Below are 14,304 nucleotides of genomic sequence, written 5' to 3' on the forward strand. Positions count from 1 at the left end.
ATTTAAGTGCGTGTCAGTTGTCTCGCGAAGAGAAGGATGTTATTTCTGAATTATCGACAATCAAAGTTGCGCCGAAGAAAGGATGGCATTTAAGTGCGTGTCGGTTGTCAAGTTGTTCAACACATTTCCAACCGTTCTTATAATTGATTCGACGTACAAGACCAACAAGTATAGGCTTCCGCTTCTACACATTGTTGGTGTGACCTCCACGGACAAGACATATTTGGTTGGATTTGCTTTTTTTGGAAAGTGAGAAAGAAGATAACTTTACATGGGCTTTGGGAATATGTAAGACTTTGTTGGTTGATCAAAAGAATATGTCTAGTGTCATTGTTACCGACCGAGATAATGCTCTGATGACTGCGGTCGGTACCGTCTTCCCAACATCAACCGTATTACTTTGTCGGTATCACATAACATGCAATGTGAGAACTAAGCTCAAACTCGCGGTTGGCACAAAAGAAAGAAAGGATGACAACAGAAACATCATCAAAGCCGGTGTTGTGGTGGACAAGATAATGGCCACATGGAGGGAAATTTTAGATGCACGTTCCGAAGAATTGTATACCGAGAAAGTGGTACAATTCTGGACATTGTGTGTTGGACTGAACACTTTTTGTCATTATGTCGAAAGTACTATCTTCGAAAAAAGTAAAATAAAAAGTTGTTTGTGCTTGGACGGACCGAGTTAGACATCTTGGTTGCACTACAACTAATCGAGTTGAATCTACACATGCGGCATTGAAGAAATGGTTGGGTGATAGCAAGGGGGATTTGTGTAGGGGATGGGACACCGTGAACCAAATGCTCCAAAATCAACACAATGAAATTCAAACAAAGTTTGGTCGGAGCAAGACGGTTGCAGAACCAAATGCTCCAAAATCAACATAGTGAAGATTCAGGCTTATTTCGGAAATGCATTTCCGAAACATCCACTGATTGCAAGATAAGGTTTGTTGAGTCATTATTACTCCAAGAAGTCTATAAATAATGCACCTATACATTTTCATCAACATCAAGCCACAAACAGCAATGACACAAACCTACCCCCACCTTGCTTTTGTATACTTCAGCAGTGGTTATCTGATGTTGTTCCAATTTAGGTTCTTGAGCGACACGCCATTCGCGGAATTGATATTGTCGCTTAACTCTCTCTTGCAATACCCGAAAAATCAGAAGGTTGTCAAGCTTGAGTACCGGTCGCCTTCACTTGACGACGAGGGAGACATCCAGTTCACCCCATTTGAAGTCAAGAACGACGAAGATTTAGCGGTTATGTGGACAACTTTCGACCAATTTTCTTTGAAGGGTCCAATCGAGTTGGATGCGAAACTTCAAAGATCGGAAGCCGACGTTATCAAAATGTTGACTCATCCTTAATTACCCGTGTTTAACAATATATAACTTTAATTTCATTTTGATCTATCTTTGTAATTTCGATTATTTATGATAAATCGAAGCTTTGTTCATCTGTTTTTTGTTTTCTGCATCAGACAATATTTCAGAAGTGCATCTCCAAAATCTCATTTTTTTCTGAAAAAAAGGTGATTTCAGAGATGTATTTCCGAAAACACCTTTTTTTCTGAAAAAAAAGTGATTTCAAAAATGCATTTTCAAAAACACTTTTTTTCTAAAAAATAAGGTGTTTTCGAAAGTGCACTTCCGGAACAACCTTTTTCAGAAAAAAGGTGCATTCGGAGATGCACTTCCGAAATATAAGGGCATTTTAGGAATTTCGCACGGATTTCTAAGAAGGTTGGGGGTGGATAAAGAAGTTGTAAAAAATACTAACTAATTATAGAATTTCTAAATAGTTCACGCCCTAAATGTTAGATTAGGGTCAAAACTAAAGCGGATCTTGGCACTAATTCTAAGGGGCCTAAAAAATTAAAATCAATATTGAGCTCATTAGATAAGACTAACTCATAACCGAGCCACCTACAAATCATATATTAAATACAAGTTATCACTTTACAAGTGAAGAACAAGCGACTAATATACTTTGTAAACTCGTGACAATAAACACAAAATACTTCTCTGAATAACTATCAATTTGCGTCTGAAATAATTTTCTCTTGTAGGCACTTATTATTAGGATATCTCAGAAAATGGATCCTTAAAGATTTGGGTCCCAACCAAGATTCCTCCCAAAGAGAAGTAAGAAAACCATTCCTTGCTTTTCTAGATAAACCCTTAAACTATATCATTTCCTCTCTGCCACCTCCAACGAACCAACCAAATCTTTCAGTTTTATGGTTTTAAGAATGTTGGATTCTTGAATAGCTATGATACTGTCATCAAAGGGAGAGGTCAATGTATGCATTATCTTCTCAACTATCACCTTGTCATTAAGGGTTTCACCATAACTTTTCATTAGATGAACAAGTTTTTGCACCTTCGCGACATAGCATGCAATCTTTTCTTCTTCTCCCATCTGCATTAATTTATAATGCCTTCATAATATCTGCAACTTGATGGTTTTTACCTTCTCACCTCCTTCATAATACTTGACAAGAATATCCCATGCCTCCTTCTATGATTCATCATGTGAAATCCGATCAAAAATTGCCACATCTACCGCCGACTAAATACAAAACGCAGACTTTTAATTTGTCTTCTTTTCATCCTTGTGACCGACTCTCTGAGCATCAGTTGCATCGTTAGCAAGCTCAGGGACGCCATTGTTGACCACTTCAAGGGTTTCATGATGACCGAACAAAGACTTCCTTTGCTTGCTCCATTGGTTCCAATTTTTTCCGTCAAGTATTGGAAGAGAATTCGGAATGGCATTGGTACCATTTATCTTTTCTATGATTGATTAACTACCTACGATCCAGAAAACACAGTCACCGACGTGTGAAAAATCAAGTACCTAACTGGAGCTCTAGATGCTAATTTATTAGTGTGTGACACACTTTTGTGAGGGGAGAGAGAGAATAGGAGAAATTGTTATGTTGAAAAGTTCTTATAAAACTAAATTACAATATGTTTATTTATATACAGCTAACTAACTTGTATATTAAGTAAAAAACTCTAACCCTAACTAACTTGAGTTTAGGCTACACAACTTGGATTATATCACAACACATACCAATGCACAATAGTAACAAAATTTGTGATAAAAACTAATGAAAATGTTTCGTTCATAATTTAATTAATAAGCAAATAAGATTTTATTTTATTTTTACATTTTAATATTCCTTGAGTGAAGCAAGCGAATTAAATTTCTTTAGAGACAGGCCGAAAGCGCACAGTTTCTATCTAAGTAGTAAAATGTGATTGTTCCACAGAGAACCATTCGAATTACTAAATTCTCCTTGAAATTCTGGTATGGCGGAACTCATACGTCCTATAAGGATGTTCAGACATCTGATCTGACATTAATAACACAGGCAAGAAAATAACAGTACTGAAAAGATAAAAGCACACAGTATTTGTTAACCCAATTCGGTCTAACTACCTACTCTGGGGGCTATCAAGCCAGGGATGAAGTCCACTATTAGTAGTATCAATTCGAAGATAAACAACCTCCGGTTTACTACTTCTCACTTAATCACTACCCAATGACCCTTCTACCTAGGTCCTCCTTAGATATGAGAAACCCCTCTCACTCCCAATCATCGCAATGATGTCTAGCAGTCAACACCTCAGCCACTGCATCAATAGCCCTTCACCAACATTTTGATCACGCAGATAGACAGGAAGACACACTTCCATGATTAGGAGACAAACTCTTATGCCGGGCAGGAAGCCGCACTTCCCTCCATACTCAGACTTCCCTTCACCAACATTTTGATCACACAGATAGACAGGAAGACACACTTTCATGATTAGGAGACAAACTCTTATGCCGGGCAGGAAGCCGCACATCCCTCCATACTCAGACTTGACTCTAGACTAAGAATACCATCTTGGAGTTGCTTAAAAGCTTCCTCCAAGAACACAACTCAATTCATTGCCTACAGGCTTCTGAGTGAGAACACGATGACCATCCCACAAACTGGGTGGTTCATCGACCAACACAACTCTTATAATTTACATGGTGGCTGGCTTAGCTTTCTAGGTTACAATGCTTCTATTTATAACCTATTACCCAACTGGAATTGGGTTCTAATTACAGCAAATATGCTGTAACAAATCTCCAAAAGATTCTCCTACAAAATAGGTCTTCAATCAAATCTTCCTAATAAATCTCCAAAATTAGAAAGTCTTTATTCAAACATATTCTAATTTGATTATTATAGATCTTTCATGCGCCACCTATGATTGCATAATATTGGTTAGTAATATTCTGCATTGCTGTTAATTGCTGAGTCAGATTCAATCAACAGTTCTGATTCAGGCGCGATGTTGAATGGCTTGCATAGGATATCTTCTTTGACATGTTGTCCAGATGTTGAAACAAATCAACTCAACATGTTTCTTTGTCAAATAGAACTTCCACCTGCTTTCTCTTACAAGTTATATATCCTATTTAACTAATTGCTACTATATTAGTTTTACCAAACATAATGCCAATTCAAATTATAGAGAAATAACACTCCTCACGCTCCTTAGTAAACAATTCAATAAAATATAGAAGAATTTAATCATGAGATACATCTTCCATCTTCTTGTGATGCTTTTATTCGGGCCATCCTTGCAAGCAGTTAAGAAAATAAAGTGATGCTTCATTATCAGACTACCAAAGTCGATTTAATTTCTTATCACTTGAGTGATATGAGAAACGATGTTCCTCCTCAATTTTTGAGTCATGCTTATATGGGTGGTAATGATGATGATGATAATGATGATGATGATGATGATAATGATGATGATGCAAAGTAGTAGCATTTTATAGTTTTTATTTATATCTTTCTGTATGTTTTTCTTTTGTTGTTTTGCTTGTTATCTTGTAAATATTCCTTTTATCTTTATGATTTTGTTGGCTATTTTATCTATCAGACTACTTTGTATGTTCTATGTGCTTCTTCTTCTTCTTCTTCTTTATGCTATACTCGCTTATTTGTGATCATTTGTCTCCCCACTTTTTTATTATGTCAAAAAGGAAGAAGTATACTCTCATGGGGAAATATACTCTCTATATTTTATAAGCAGAGTTAAATATAATATTTCTCTTCATCTAAGCCTCTCTTATTATCCATCTTCCTGATATGTATTGGCATCATAACAATGATTATAAAATCCCTTTAGAAGTGTCTTCTTATAGGCTAGTTTATGGAAAGAATTTCCACCTACCCATTTAGTTGGAACACAAAGCATTATGTATTATAAAAAGTTTGAACTTTAACTTGCCATCTACTTGGCAAGCAAGAATGCTCCAACTCAATGAGCTGGAAGAGCGTAGATTATTTTCATATGAAAATGTTGAGTTATAAAAGGAAAAATAACAAAAAATAGAATGACAGTAAATGTTAGAAAAGGGATTTATTAGAAGGCACATAAGTTCTCTTGTTTAACTCAAGATTAAAACTATTCCCAAGAAAACTGAAGTCAAGATGGTCAGGCCCCTTCAAAATTTTGAAAATTTATCTACACGGGGTTGTATACCTTTTAAATGAAAAAACGGGGAATGAGTTTAATGTTAATGACCAAAGAGTAAAAACTTATTTTGCTGGTCCCTTAAACAACACAAGGATCACCATGAATTTGAATTATTAATAGCTCTTATTTTAAATCAGACTATAAGACTCTAAAATAGGTTTGTGGGGAGGAAATCCAACTTAATAAATTTGTGTTTTATTTTTACTAGTTAAAATGTTGAAGTTGGAAACTGGTAGAATTCTAACACCTTTTGATGTCGTGTGTCATGACAGTAACATGTCATAAAAATGGAAAGTGGGAATTTGCATGAAGATGAAAAGTTTTGGAGGAAGAAAAAGAGGGGGACCGATTGAAACTAACAAGAAAAAGCAGCAGGCTTCAGGCCTAGTTGGTATTTCTAACCAATCATTCTAGTTTCTGAAGAAAAAAATATCTTTTGTTTTATGATGTGTTGGAACTCATCATATTGACAATGAAGACATTATCCTTACTTTAATTTTGGGGGTGAAGGAACCTAAATCTAGTTTTAATTTCCAATCAAGTTATCCTTTGTTAATTTCAATTTCAATCAAGGAAGTATTTATGTCTTCACCATTAGTAACATGTGGGATTCATTACAAATGATATCTTGTCAAGTGAAAATATGGAGCATCTAGCGAAACTTATTAAGAAAAGTGATGCAAGTAAAAGCCTCAAAATCAAAATGAACTAAAAAACCAACAAAAAAAAGCAAATTATTTGATCCCCTGCTGAAATTGCTAAAATTAAATCTTGGACCATAAGATAGAACAACCGAACTAGGATTTAGGCTAATTATTGTGACTGGAGACTTCTAGCATGACAGGCAGCATCATGAAGCACACACATGCACTAATAGGACTAAATTGTAAAAAGACTGAGTTGTGCCAATTTTTGGATGTGGTCCCCTTAGATAAATTTTGAGTTATATATGAAATGAGCTACTAGAGTAAGAGATGGGTGGAACTAAAATTTTTCATGTCTGATATTATTTGTCGCATAACCTGAGAACAGGTAATGGTTCAAGTTTAGGGGTATGATAACTCATTATGTGTGAGGTATTCTAGCCCCTAATATTTGATTCTATCTTATTATTAAGTATTAAAGTAATTTAAGTTCACTTTGGCTATTTTAAGTAAGTTTGTGAATATCACAATAGGTGCTCTCATATGTGAGTTTTTATGTGTTTGTTACTTTTGTAGGACTGATTTCTGATAAGCTCTAGCATGAAAGAAATGGAGCACCACTTTAACCCTAACTTTCATAAAAGTGTAAAATGAAATTGAGGTCACAAAGAATGGATGTTCATGACTTTAGGGCATATGTGGCATCAACCAGAGAATTGGAGTACATTTGAGTTAAAAACGATAATGGATAAGAAAAATCACTAAAAGATAAATGATTGTAAATAGTACATCCACTATAGTGCGCGACTTATCCCCTCTGCACGGTAGGTCTGTAATCGGACGCTTTGTTTCATGCATGCACTGTGTACCTTTCCCAATACTGGTAAGAAGAAGAAGAAATAGAGGGAGTATGTTGATTCTCATGATCCAAAAGTGATGGATTATCAACAAGTCCATGATCCAATACCTCACGAAACCCTGGAGGAAGATGGATATAAAAGGATCTCTTGAAAGAAATGAAAAAGGTTCAGACTCAGAGGAAAACACTTGGTAGAAATTGGTGTGAAAGTAAGCTGAATTAAGTTTGGAGAATTTCTCATCTCTTTTTCTCAAGTATAAGGCACAAATATTTGGCATGACAGAACTTGTCTCTAGCTGATTGAAGATTGCAAGAAGACGAAGAAGTTACTATTAGATTTCCATTTCTTTTTCATCATGTATTTAAGAATGTTTAGCTTAGGAACCATTGTTGATGTATGTATTGATATCATCATGAGCTAAACCAATTTATGTTGAGCAATGTGAAGGTAATATGACTAAATATTGTGTTATTTGATATGATGTTAGTGGTTGGTTTTATCATGTTGTTTACTATTATAAATCTGATTCTTTGGCTGATCATCTTAGAAAAAGATGAGAGCTTGTTGATGTGAGGAATCCATCAACAAGTGGAACTCATGATAAATATGATTGAAAATAGTAGGATATGCATATTCACTAGAATAATTGCTTTAGGCATAAAGAGCTACAATCATAGGGGAAATTTAAAAAGAAACCAGACATGCATTAAAGTTAAACACGAGGCTTAGAAATTTGTCCTCTTGCTTTTTTGCATGTTACTGATGTTGTATGAATACACTATAAAATCATGTTCTGACCTCATCTGACACGACATATCACATCATATACACACAATAGATAAGTCATATTGATACATCATTGCCCACATATTCTACATTATTGATTCCAGTTATTTAAATCAAACATAGTTTTATCATTGCTTACTTAAAAACTAAACTTGCGACAACTATCATTTATGGTTATTTTTGCAAATTAATCTAACTTCTTACATTCTTTGTGAAAACGATATTCTTACTTTTTATCATTTGCTATTGTGAACCGTATATACTTCCGTGTTATATAATTTTAATCTACATCATATGTCCATAACTAATTTTTAAAATGTAAGAAAAAAATTAATATTTTTATTTCTTTTTAAATTATTTTTTAGCAAAGAATTACTTTTTTAAAATCTATAACGAAAGAGCTCTATTAAATCTTTATCTTCTTTCTCCTTGAAATCTTCTTTTTTATCCTAAGTCCCCTGTATTCCTTTAGTTAGTGTGAGATCAAAGATGGTCGTAATAGAAAAATAAGGGTTTGTAGTATTTATTAGGGGTGGTAAAATAGATGGATTGGATGGATATGGATAGGATCCTTAATGCATGGATCAAACCAATCCATTAATCCATTACAATCCATTAAACTCTCTAAATAAAAATCCAATCCAATCTATCCATTAAGGAATAAAATCCATCCAATCCATCCATTAACAAATTTCTAATGGATGGATATCCATTCATCCAAAAGATAATTAAAAATATTTTATTTTTAAAAAAATTTCATAAAAATAATAATTTACGTATTTTAAAATAGTTTTTTCGTTTTTCTGAAAAGTAATTGATTTTTCGTTCTTCCGAAAAAAATTGAATTTTCGTTTTTTCAAAAACAACTCGATTTCTCGTTTTTCCAAAAAAACAACTCGATTTTTCGTTTTTTCGAAAAAACTCCGTTTTTTCTAAAAAAAACTCGATTTTTTCGTTTTTCTGAAAAAGACTCGATTTTTTCGTTTTCCCAAAAAAAAACTCGACTTTTTTCGTTTTTCCGGAAAAAAAACTTGATTTTTTCGTGTTGCCCAAAAAAACTCTACTTTTTTCGTTTTCCCAAAAAAAATTCGACTTTTTTCATTTTTCCAAAAAAACTCAATTTTTTTCGTTTTTCGAAAAATAAACTCGACTTTTTTCGTTTTTCCGAAAAAAATCTCGACTTTTTTCATTATTTTGAAAAAAAACTCGATTTTTCTGTTTTTCTAAAAAAACTCGATTTTTTTCGATTTCCCCAAAAAAAAACACGATTTTTTTCATTTTTTCGTTTTCTGGAAAAAAAACTCAGCTTTTTTCGTTTTTCGGAAAAAACTCGATTTTTTGGTTTCCCAAAAAAAAAACTCGACTTTTTCGTTTTTTCTGAAAACAAAACTCGACTTTATTGTTTTTTCGGAAAAACCTGATTTTTTTCGTTTTTCGGAAAAACACGATTTTTTTCGTTTTTCGGAAAAACACGATTTTTTTTCGTTTTTCGGAAAAAAAAACTCGGTTTTTTCGTTTTTCTGAAAAAACTCGATTTTTCATTTTTCTGAAAAAACACGATTTTTCGTTAATTCGAAAAAACTCAATTTTTTTGTTTTCCTGAAAAAACTCGATTTTTTCGTTTTTCGTAAAAACACGATTTTTCAAAAAAAAACTCGATTTTTCAATTTTCTGAAGAAACTCGTAAATAATTTAAACCATTTAAAGTATAAAATAAAAATAATCCATTGAATTATCAAAATGTGTTGGATGGATTTAATTCATCCATTAACTTATTTTTTATCTGGTGAATGGATTGGATGGATTTTAGCTTAATGGATCCAATTGTCACCCCTAGTATTTACTAAGTGAGATACATTGTGAGTTGTGACTTGTATGTGTCGTGTTAGTGTGGGTTTGGTGTTATTTTTTTTCTCTTATTTCTTATTTTTATTCATTTGTATATTATGGGCTATGTGGTGTAGTTGAGGGTTGCTCTTCCTCCTTTAAGTGTGCATTTCACATTTGAAAATTCAATTTTTATTTTAATTTGTATCTTCAAATAAATCTAAAACACATCAAAATGTGTTGTTATGTGATCCACTGTATTTTGCTAAAAAAATTGTTAAAAAATACATCTACAGAGACATTCAAAATCACATTAGAACGCGTCTGAAATCCACCTCATTCGTTAAAAAATTTTAAAGATGCATCTTCAAACACACTCAAATTACACCATAATGCATTATTCTAAAATCATCCAAATTTGCTAAAATTTGTTCGAAAATGCATCTTCGAAGACACCCAAATTTTTGCAAAATAAGGATGGTTCAATAACTTATATTGAAATTTGTATAAAAAAAATGCATCTAGAAATACATCTCCAAACCCTAGAGGTAATTGTAACTTTTCTCGCCTTTTTCAACAAATAATGAAATCTTTTTATTCTTGAGAATTTTCATGCTTCAATCTACTAATTGAATTGGTTAAAAGAAAAATAAGGTTTGGTTTTCCTCGAATAGGTTTTTTGTTCTAAAAATTATAGTTTTGAGTTTAAAAAATTTTGAAAAAAAATACCTTAAAAATTTATTAAGGCATTTTACATTTTTACATTTCCCTAACTTCAAAAATGAACAACATACATTAACAAGAACTAATAACCATAGTTTCAAATTGCAATCGAGTCGCACTTACTCCTCCGCCGCAAACCATAATATCATAGTAAAAAAATACTTAAAAATACACAAATTAATAAACCACAAGTTTAGAATACAACAACTAGATGGAATTCTTGCAACAATGTGACACTAATAGAAGCTTTACACTACAAGGGCTGGTAAAAATAAGACCCCATTAGTTGAGAATGGCACACTCTATATACACATTTGCAAACCAACTTCATGGGGGCAATTGTTCTTCATCCAAAAATTAAGTTATCCCATATTGAAAATAAGTTTGCTTGGAACAGAGAAATTTGAAGCGTATATAACTTACATACGCTTCAATTCTCTGTGCTCCAAGCAATGCGAGACTTATTCTCCAACACAAACATAATTTGTTTATGATTGGTGTTTGTTAGAGCATTTGTTTTCTTGTATTCTCTTTTCATCGCAAAATGTGATAGAAACTTGACATAGATAGGGTAGGGATGCAATTCAGATGAAGAATTATTGTTTCATAACTTTCTCACACTATGCGCTATTTCTTCTATAAGGTAAAATTTTCATCAGTAAGCTTGATGGACTCGATAGGGGGAGGTATCAGCATGGAGAGTGGTTTGCTTCCGTTTCTGATGCCGCCTATGCATATGGTGTCACCCCGGCCGTGCCAAGTGCCGTCTTGAACGTTGTTAATCTCCAGTGTTCTTGACTCCTACATCATAATACAAAAATTCAACAACAACAACAATCAAGCCTTATCCCACTAAGTGGTGTCAACTACATGATCAAAATTCGATAATGTTCTATCCAGGACCATGACCATGCTTCAGACCAAATCGTCGATTATAAATATGTTCTCATTCGGATTATTGTCACCGTGAAATTTGGAAGAAGAAAAAATCATCATCAATAGCTAGCTTTATCATAGGAGAGAATCTTGAATTACCTGACACAGTGTGCAACAAGGACAGACAAAATGGTAAGCACAATCGTCCACCAAACTATCGCTACCCTGAAAAACAATACCAACAAATATTGTGTTAGATATACAAATGCAGCAAAACACGTATTGAACAGAAGAATACAAACAGCCAATATATATGCAGACGTGCCCACCTTGATGTTGAATTTCTTTCGCATACGAGTTCGATAGAATCCTAGATATGCTCCACCGGTAACGATGAAGGTGACTGCCAGGTATAGAAAGTAGTGATGTCTCGTGACGGTAAAGGCTATGAAGTTGAAAAGAGCGCAGATGGCAAGAACAAGATACACAAATGCCTGCAACGTAAAACAAGGATCTTCAAGCTTCAAAAAGTTATATTACGAAAAATCAGAAAATTTAAATATGGAAATCCTCAATTCTAAATATGATTCCCTTCTTCTGCAAGTTTTAGATTAGGACTATTAGATAGATCATTATGAAACAATGGAGAAGCTATAAGAATTTCCGAGCAATGTAAATGTACCTGGATATAGCAAGAACCAAGACCAGCTCGCTTCATGTTCTTCCCGAATCGGTAGCAGGGACAACTGCAACACCAAATGAGCTACTATTTTACATACATGATAAATCGTATGAATCCTTGTAGGCAACAACAGACCAATACGTTTTCATGCCATTTTACTCTTTTGACAGAAAGTTCACATCACACGAACAAATAAGCGGGCATCGTGGCCAATACATGTATGGATAAGAAACAAGTTAAACTGAATTAACTTCAATAATCAAAACCATATCAAGCGTCTCAGTAACTCAGAAAATAAATCTAAATGTCACAAATCCCCGGTACAAATCCCCCGTACCACGATGAGAAAATAAATGAATAGTGAAAACCGCGAGTCAAGAACAAAAACCTATAACAAAGAAATGTAAACTGAACTGAAATGTCTACTAAAAATCGCCACAAACCACATTTCTCACATCTCAGAGTTATATAAAAATCGTAAAAACAATCAAGAGATTAAGACATTAAGAATCTGGTATGATTTGAGAAAACATATACACCCTCCTCCGGTCACTATTATAAACAAAAATTCACTTTTGAGATTCATCGAACAACTTATGTATCTGGTGATCAGTCAGATACATCGGTTAGTCAATGAATTTCAAAAGTAAATTTTTTCTTATAATAATGATCAGAGTAAAAAACATTCAATCTTATGAACAAATATTTGAAAGCATGACATAAGAATATTTTGTTATCTTCAAACTGAAACTATAAGCTCACAAGGATTTGTCAATCAGAAAACAGAAGATAACAAGCAAACAATTTGAAAAAACAAAATCAAGATTAACCAATCATCATCTCCAATTTCCAAATCCTTACAAAATTAGCTAAACTTGTCATAACAACTAATCTAATTCTGCATAAAATCAAGACAAAATTCCTCAACATGAACAATTCTACACCAAAAAAAAAAAACACAAAAACAAAACATCATAACATAGAAAACACCAAACAATGAACCATCACAATAGAAAAAAACATGTCTACATGAAACAGAAATTCACCATGCAGATTCAAGAGCGATTCGCCGATGTTCGAAGCAATCAAGAAGTTCCCCTTCCCACATCCTCAAAACCCCACCAAACTCCTCACCACGATGTTCACCATCCTCACCACCACCACCAAGCTTCCCCCAAGTTCCATTTGCAGTCTGCAAAGCAACAGATGAACAAAGCATATCAAAATCCAAAACAGCCATACCCTCCAAAAGCCTCTCCTTCTCCTCACCTTCTTCATCTTTCCTTCCTTCCTCCAACACCATCACCTTCTCTTGCTGCTTCTCCAAATCCCCCATTCCTACACAACCTCAAACACAAAGCTACCACCTTTCTCTTCTCTTTCCTCCAAATTCAACTTTTTCTTCACACCCAATTGAAATCAAAATCAAAAACAAAAACAACCCTTTTGGTTTTTGCTTAATGGGTTTTCAGAAAATGCAAAAAAGATTATTCTTTTGGTTGTTGTTGCTGGTGGGTCGTAGGTTATCAACACAAGTGGGAAAATGTTTGTTCAAGAAAAATGTTTGTTCAAGAAAAATTATTATTATTAATTATTAATTATTAATTAAAATTAAAATTACAAATTATTATTATTAGCACTACTAAATATTTGGATTGGGTAAAGATTTGTGTGGGACCCACATAAGTCCTTGTTTGGGTTGAATGGTATTTGTGTTACCACATGATCACTAGAATATAGCAAAAAGTTTTTTTTTGGGCTAATTTTCAACCATATTGTCTACTAATTTAGATTTTGTGTTTTTCTTAATTTGAAGAGATTTTGATTTTTACTAATAATAAATGTGATCAATTTCTCTTGTTTGATACTATGTTGAGAATGGGGGAATCAGTTTAAGAAGTCAAAAATAACTCATCATTTTAACCATTAAAAATATATTTGATAGTATGAATAAGATATTATTTATGTGCAATTAAGACTAATTCTTTAATTAAAAAAAATGTATTTTTATAATTGAATTTAAACACAAAAATAAGTTAAAAAAATATTTTTGACATGTGGTCAAAACCTCTTAAGAGAGTGTGCATGATATTTTACAATAAAAGTCTCCTATTTTATTAAGGTTAAACAATATTTTTGCCCTTTTTTCTTATAAATTGTTTTGAGGAAATAATTTATACTAAATTCTAAATAATTTTACAATATCAATAAATGATTAATAATATTTTTTATTATACCTTCAAATATTTATTACTCTTTTTTTCAATTTTTTAAATTTATTTTTTTTCATATTATTAATGAAAAACTATTTTACAATTTTAATACACGTGAAAATATCAAAACAATTTATAATAAAATTTGA

The 14,304-nt window shown here is 33.0% G+C and overlaps 1 protein-coding gene across 1 annotated transcript; it reads right to left on the reverse strand.

The window, feature by feature from the left end:
• Positions 1-10,529: 10,529 nt before the first annotated feature.
• On the reverse strand, positions 10,530-13,503 carry LOC131624234 (cell number regulator 5-like). The gene is made up of 5 exons (XM_058895190.1): positions 12,989-13,503; positions 11,943-12,006; positions 11,590-11,754; positions 11,420-11,485; positions 10,530-11,185 (listed from the first exon to the last, which is right to left on the reverse strand). Exons 1-5 carry the CDS (start codon positions 13,276-13,278, stop codon positions 11,021-11,023), a joined length of 750 nt encoding a protein of 249 aa, XP_058751173.1. The 5' UTR covers positions 13,279-13,503; the 3' UTR covers positions 10,530-11,020.
• Positions 13,504-14,304: the final 801 nt, after the last annotated feature.

Source organism: Vicia villosa, linkage group LG1, assembly GCF_029867415.1.
Source record: "Vicia villosa cultivar HV-30 ecotype Madison, WI linkage group LG1, Vvil1.0, whole genome shotgun sequence".
NCBI lineage: Eukaryota > Viridiplantae > Streptophyta > Magnoliopsida > Fabales > Fabaceae > Vicia > Vicia villosa.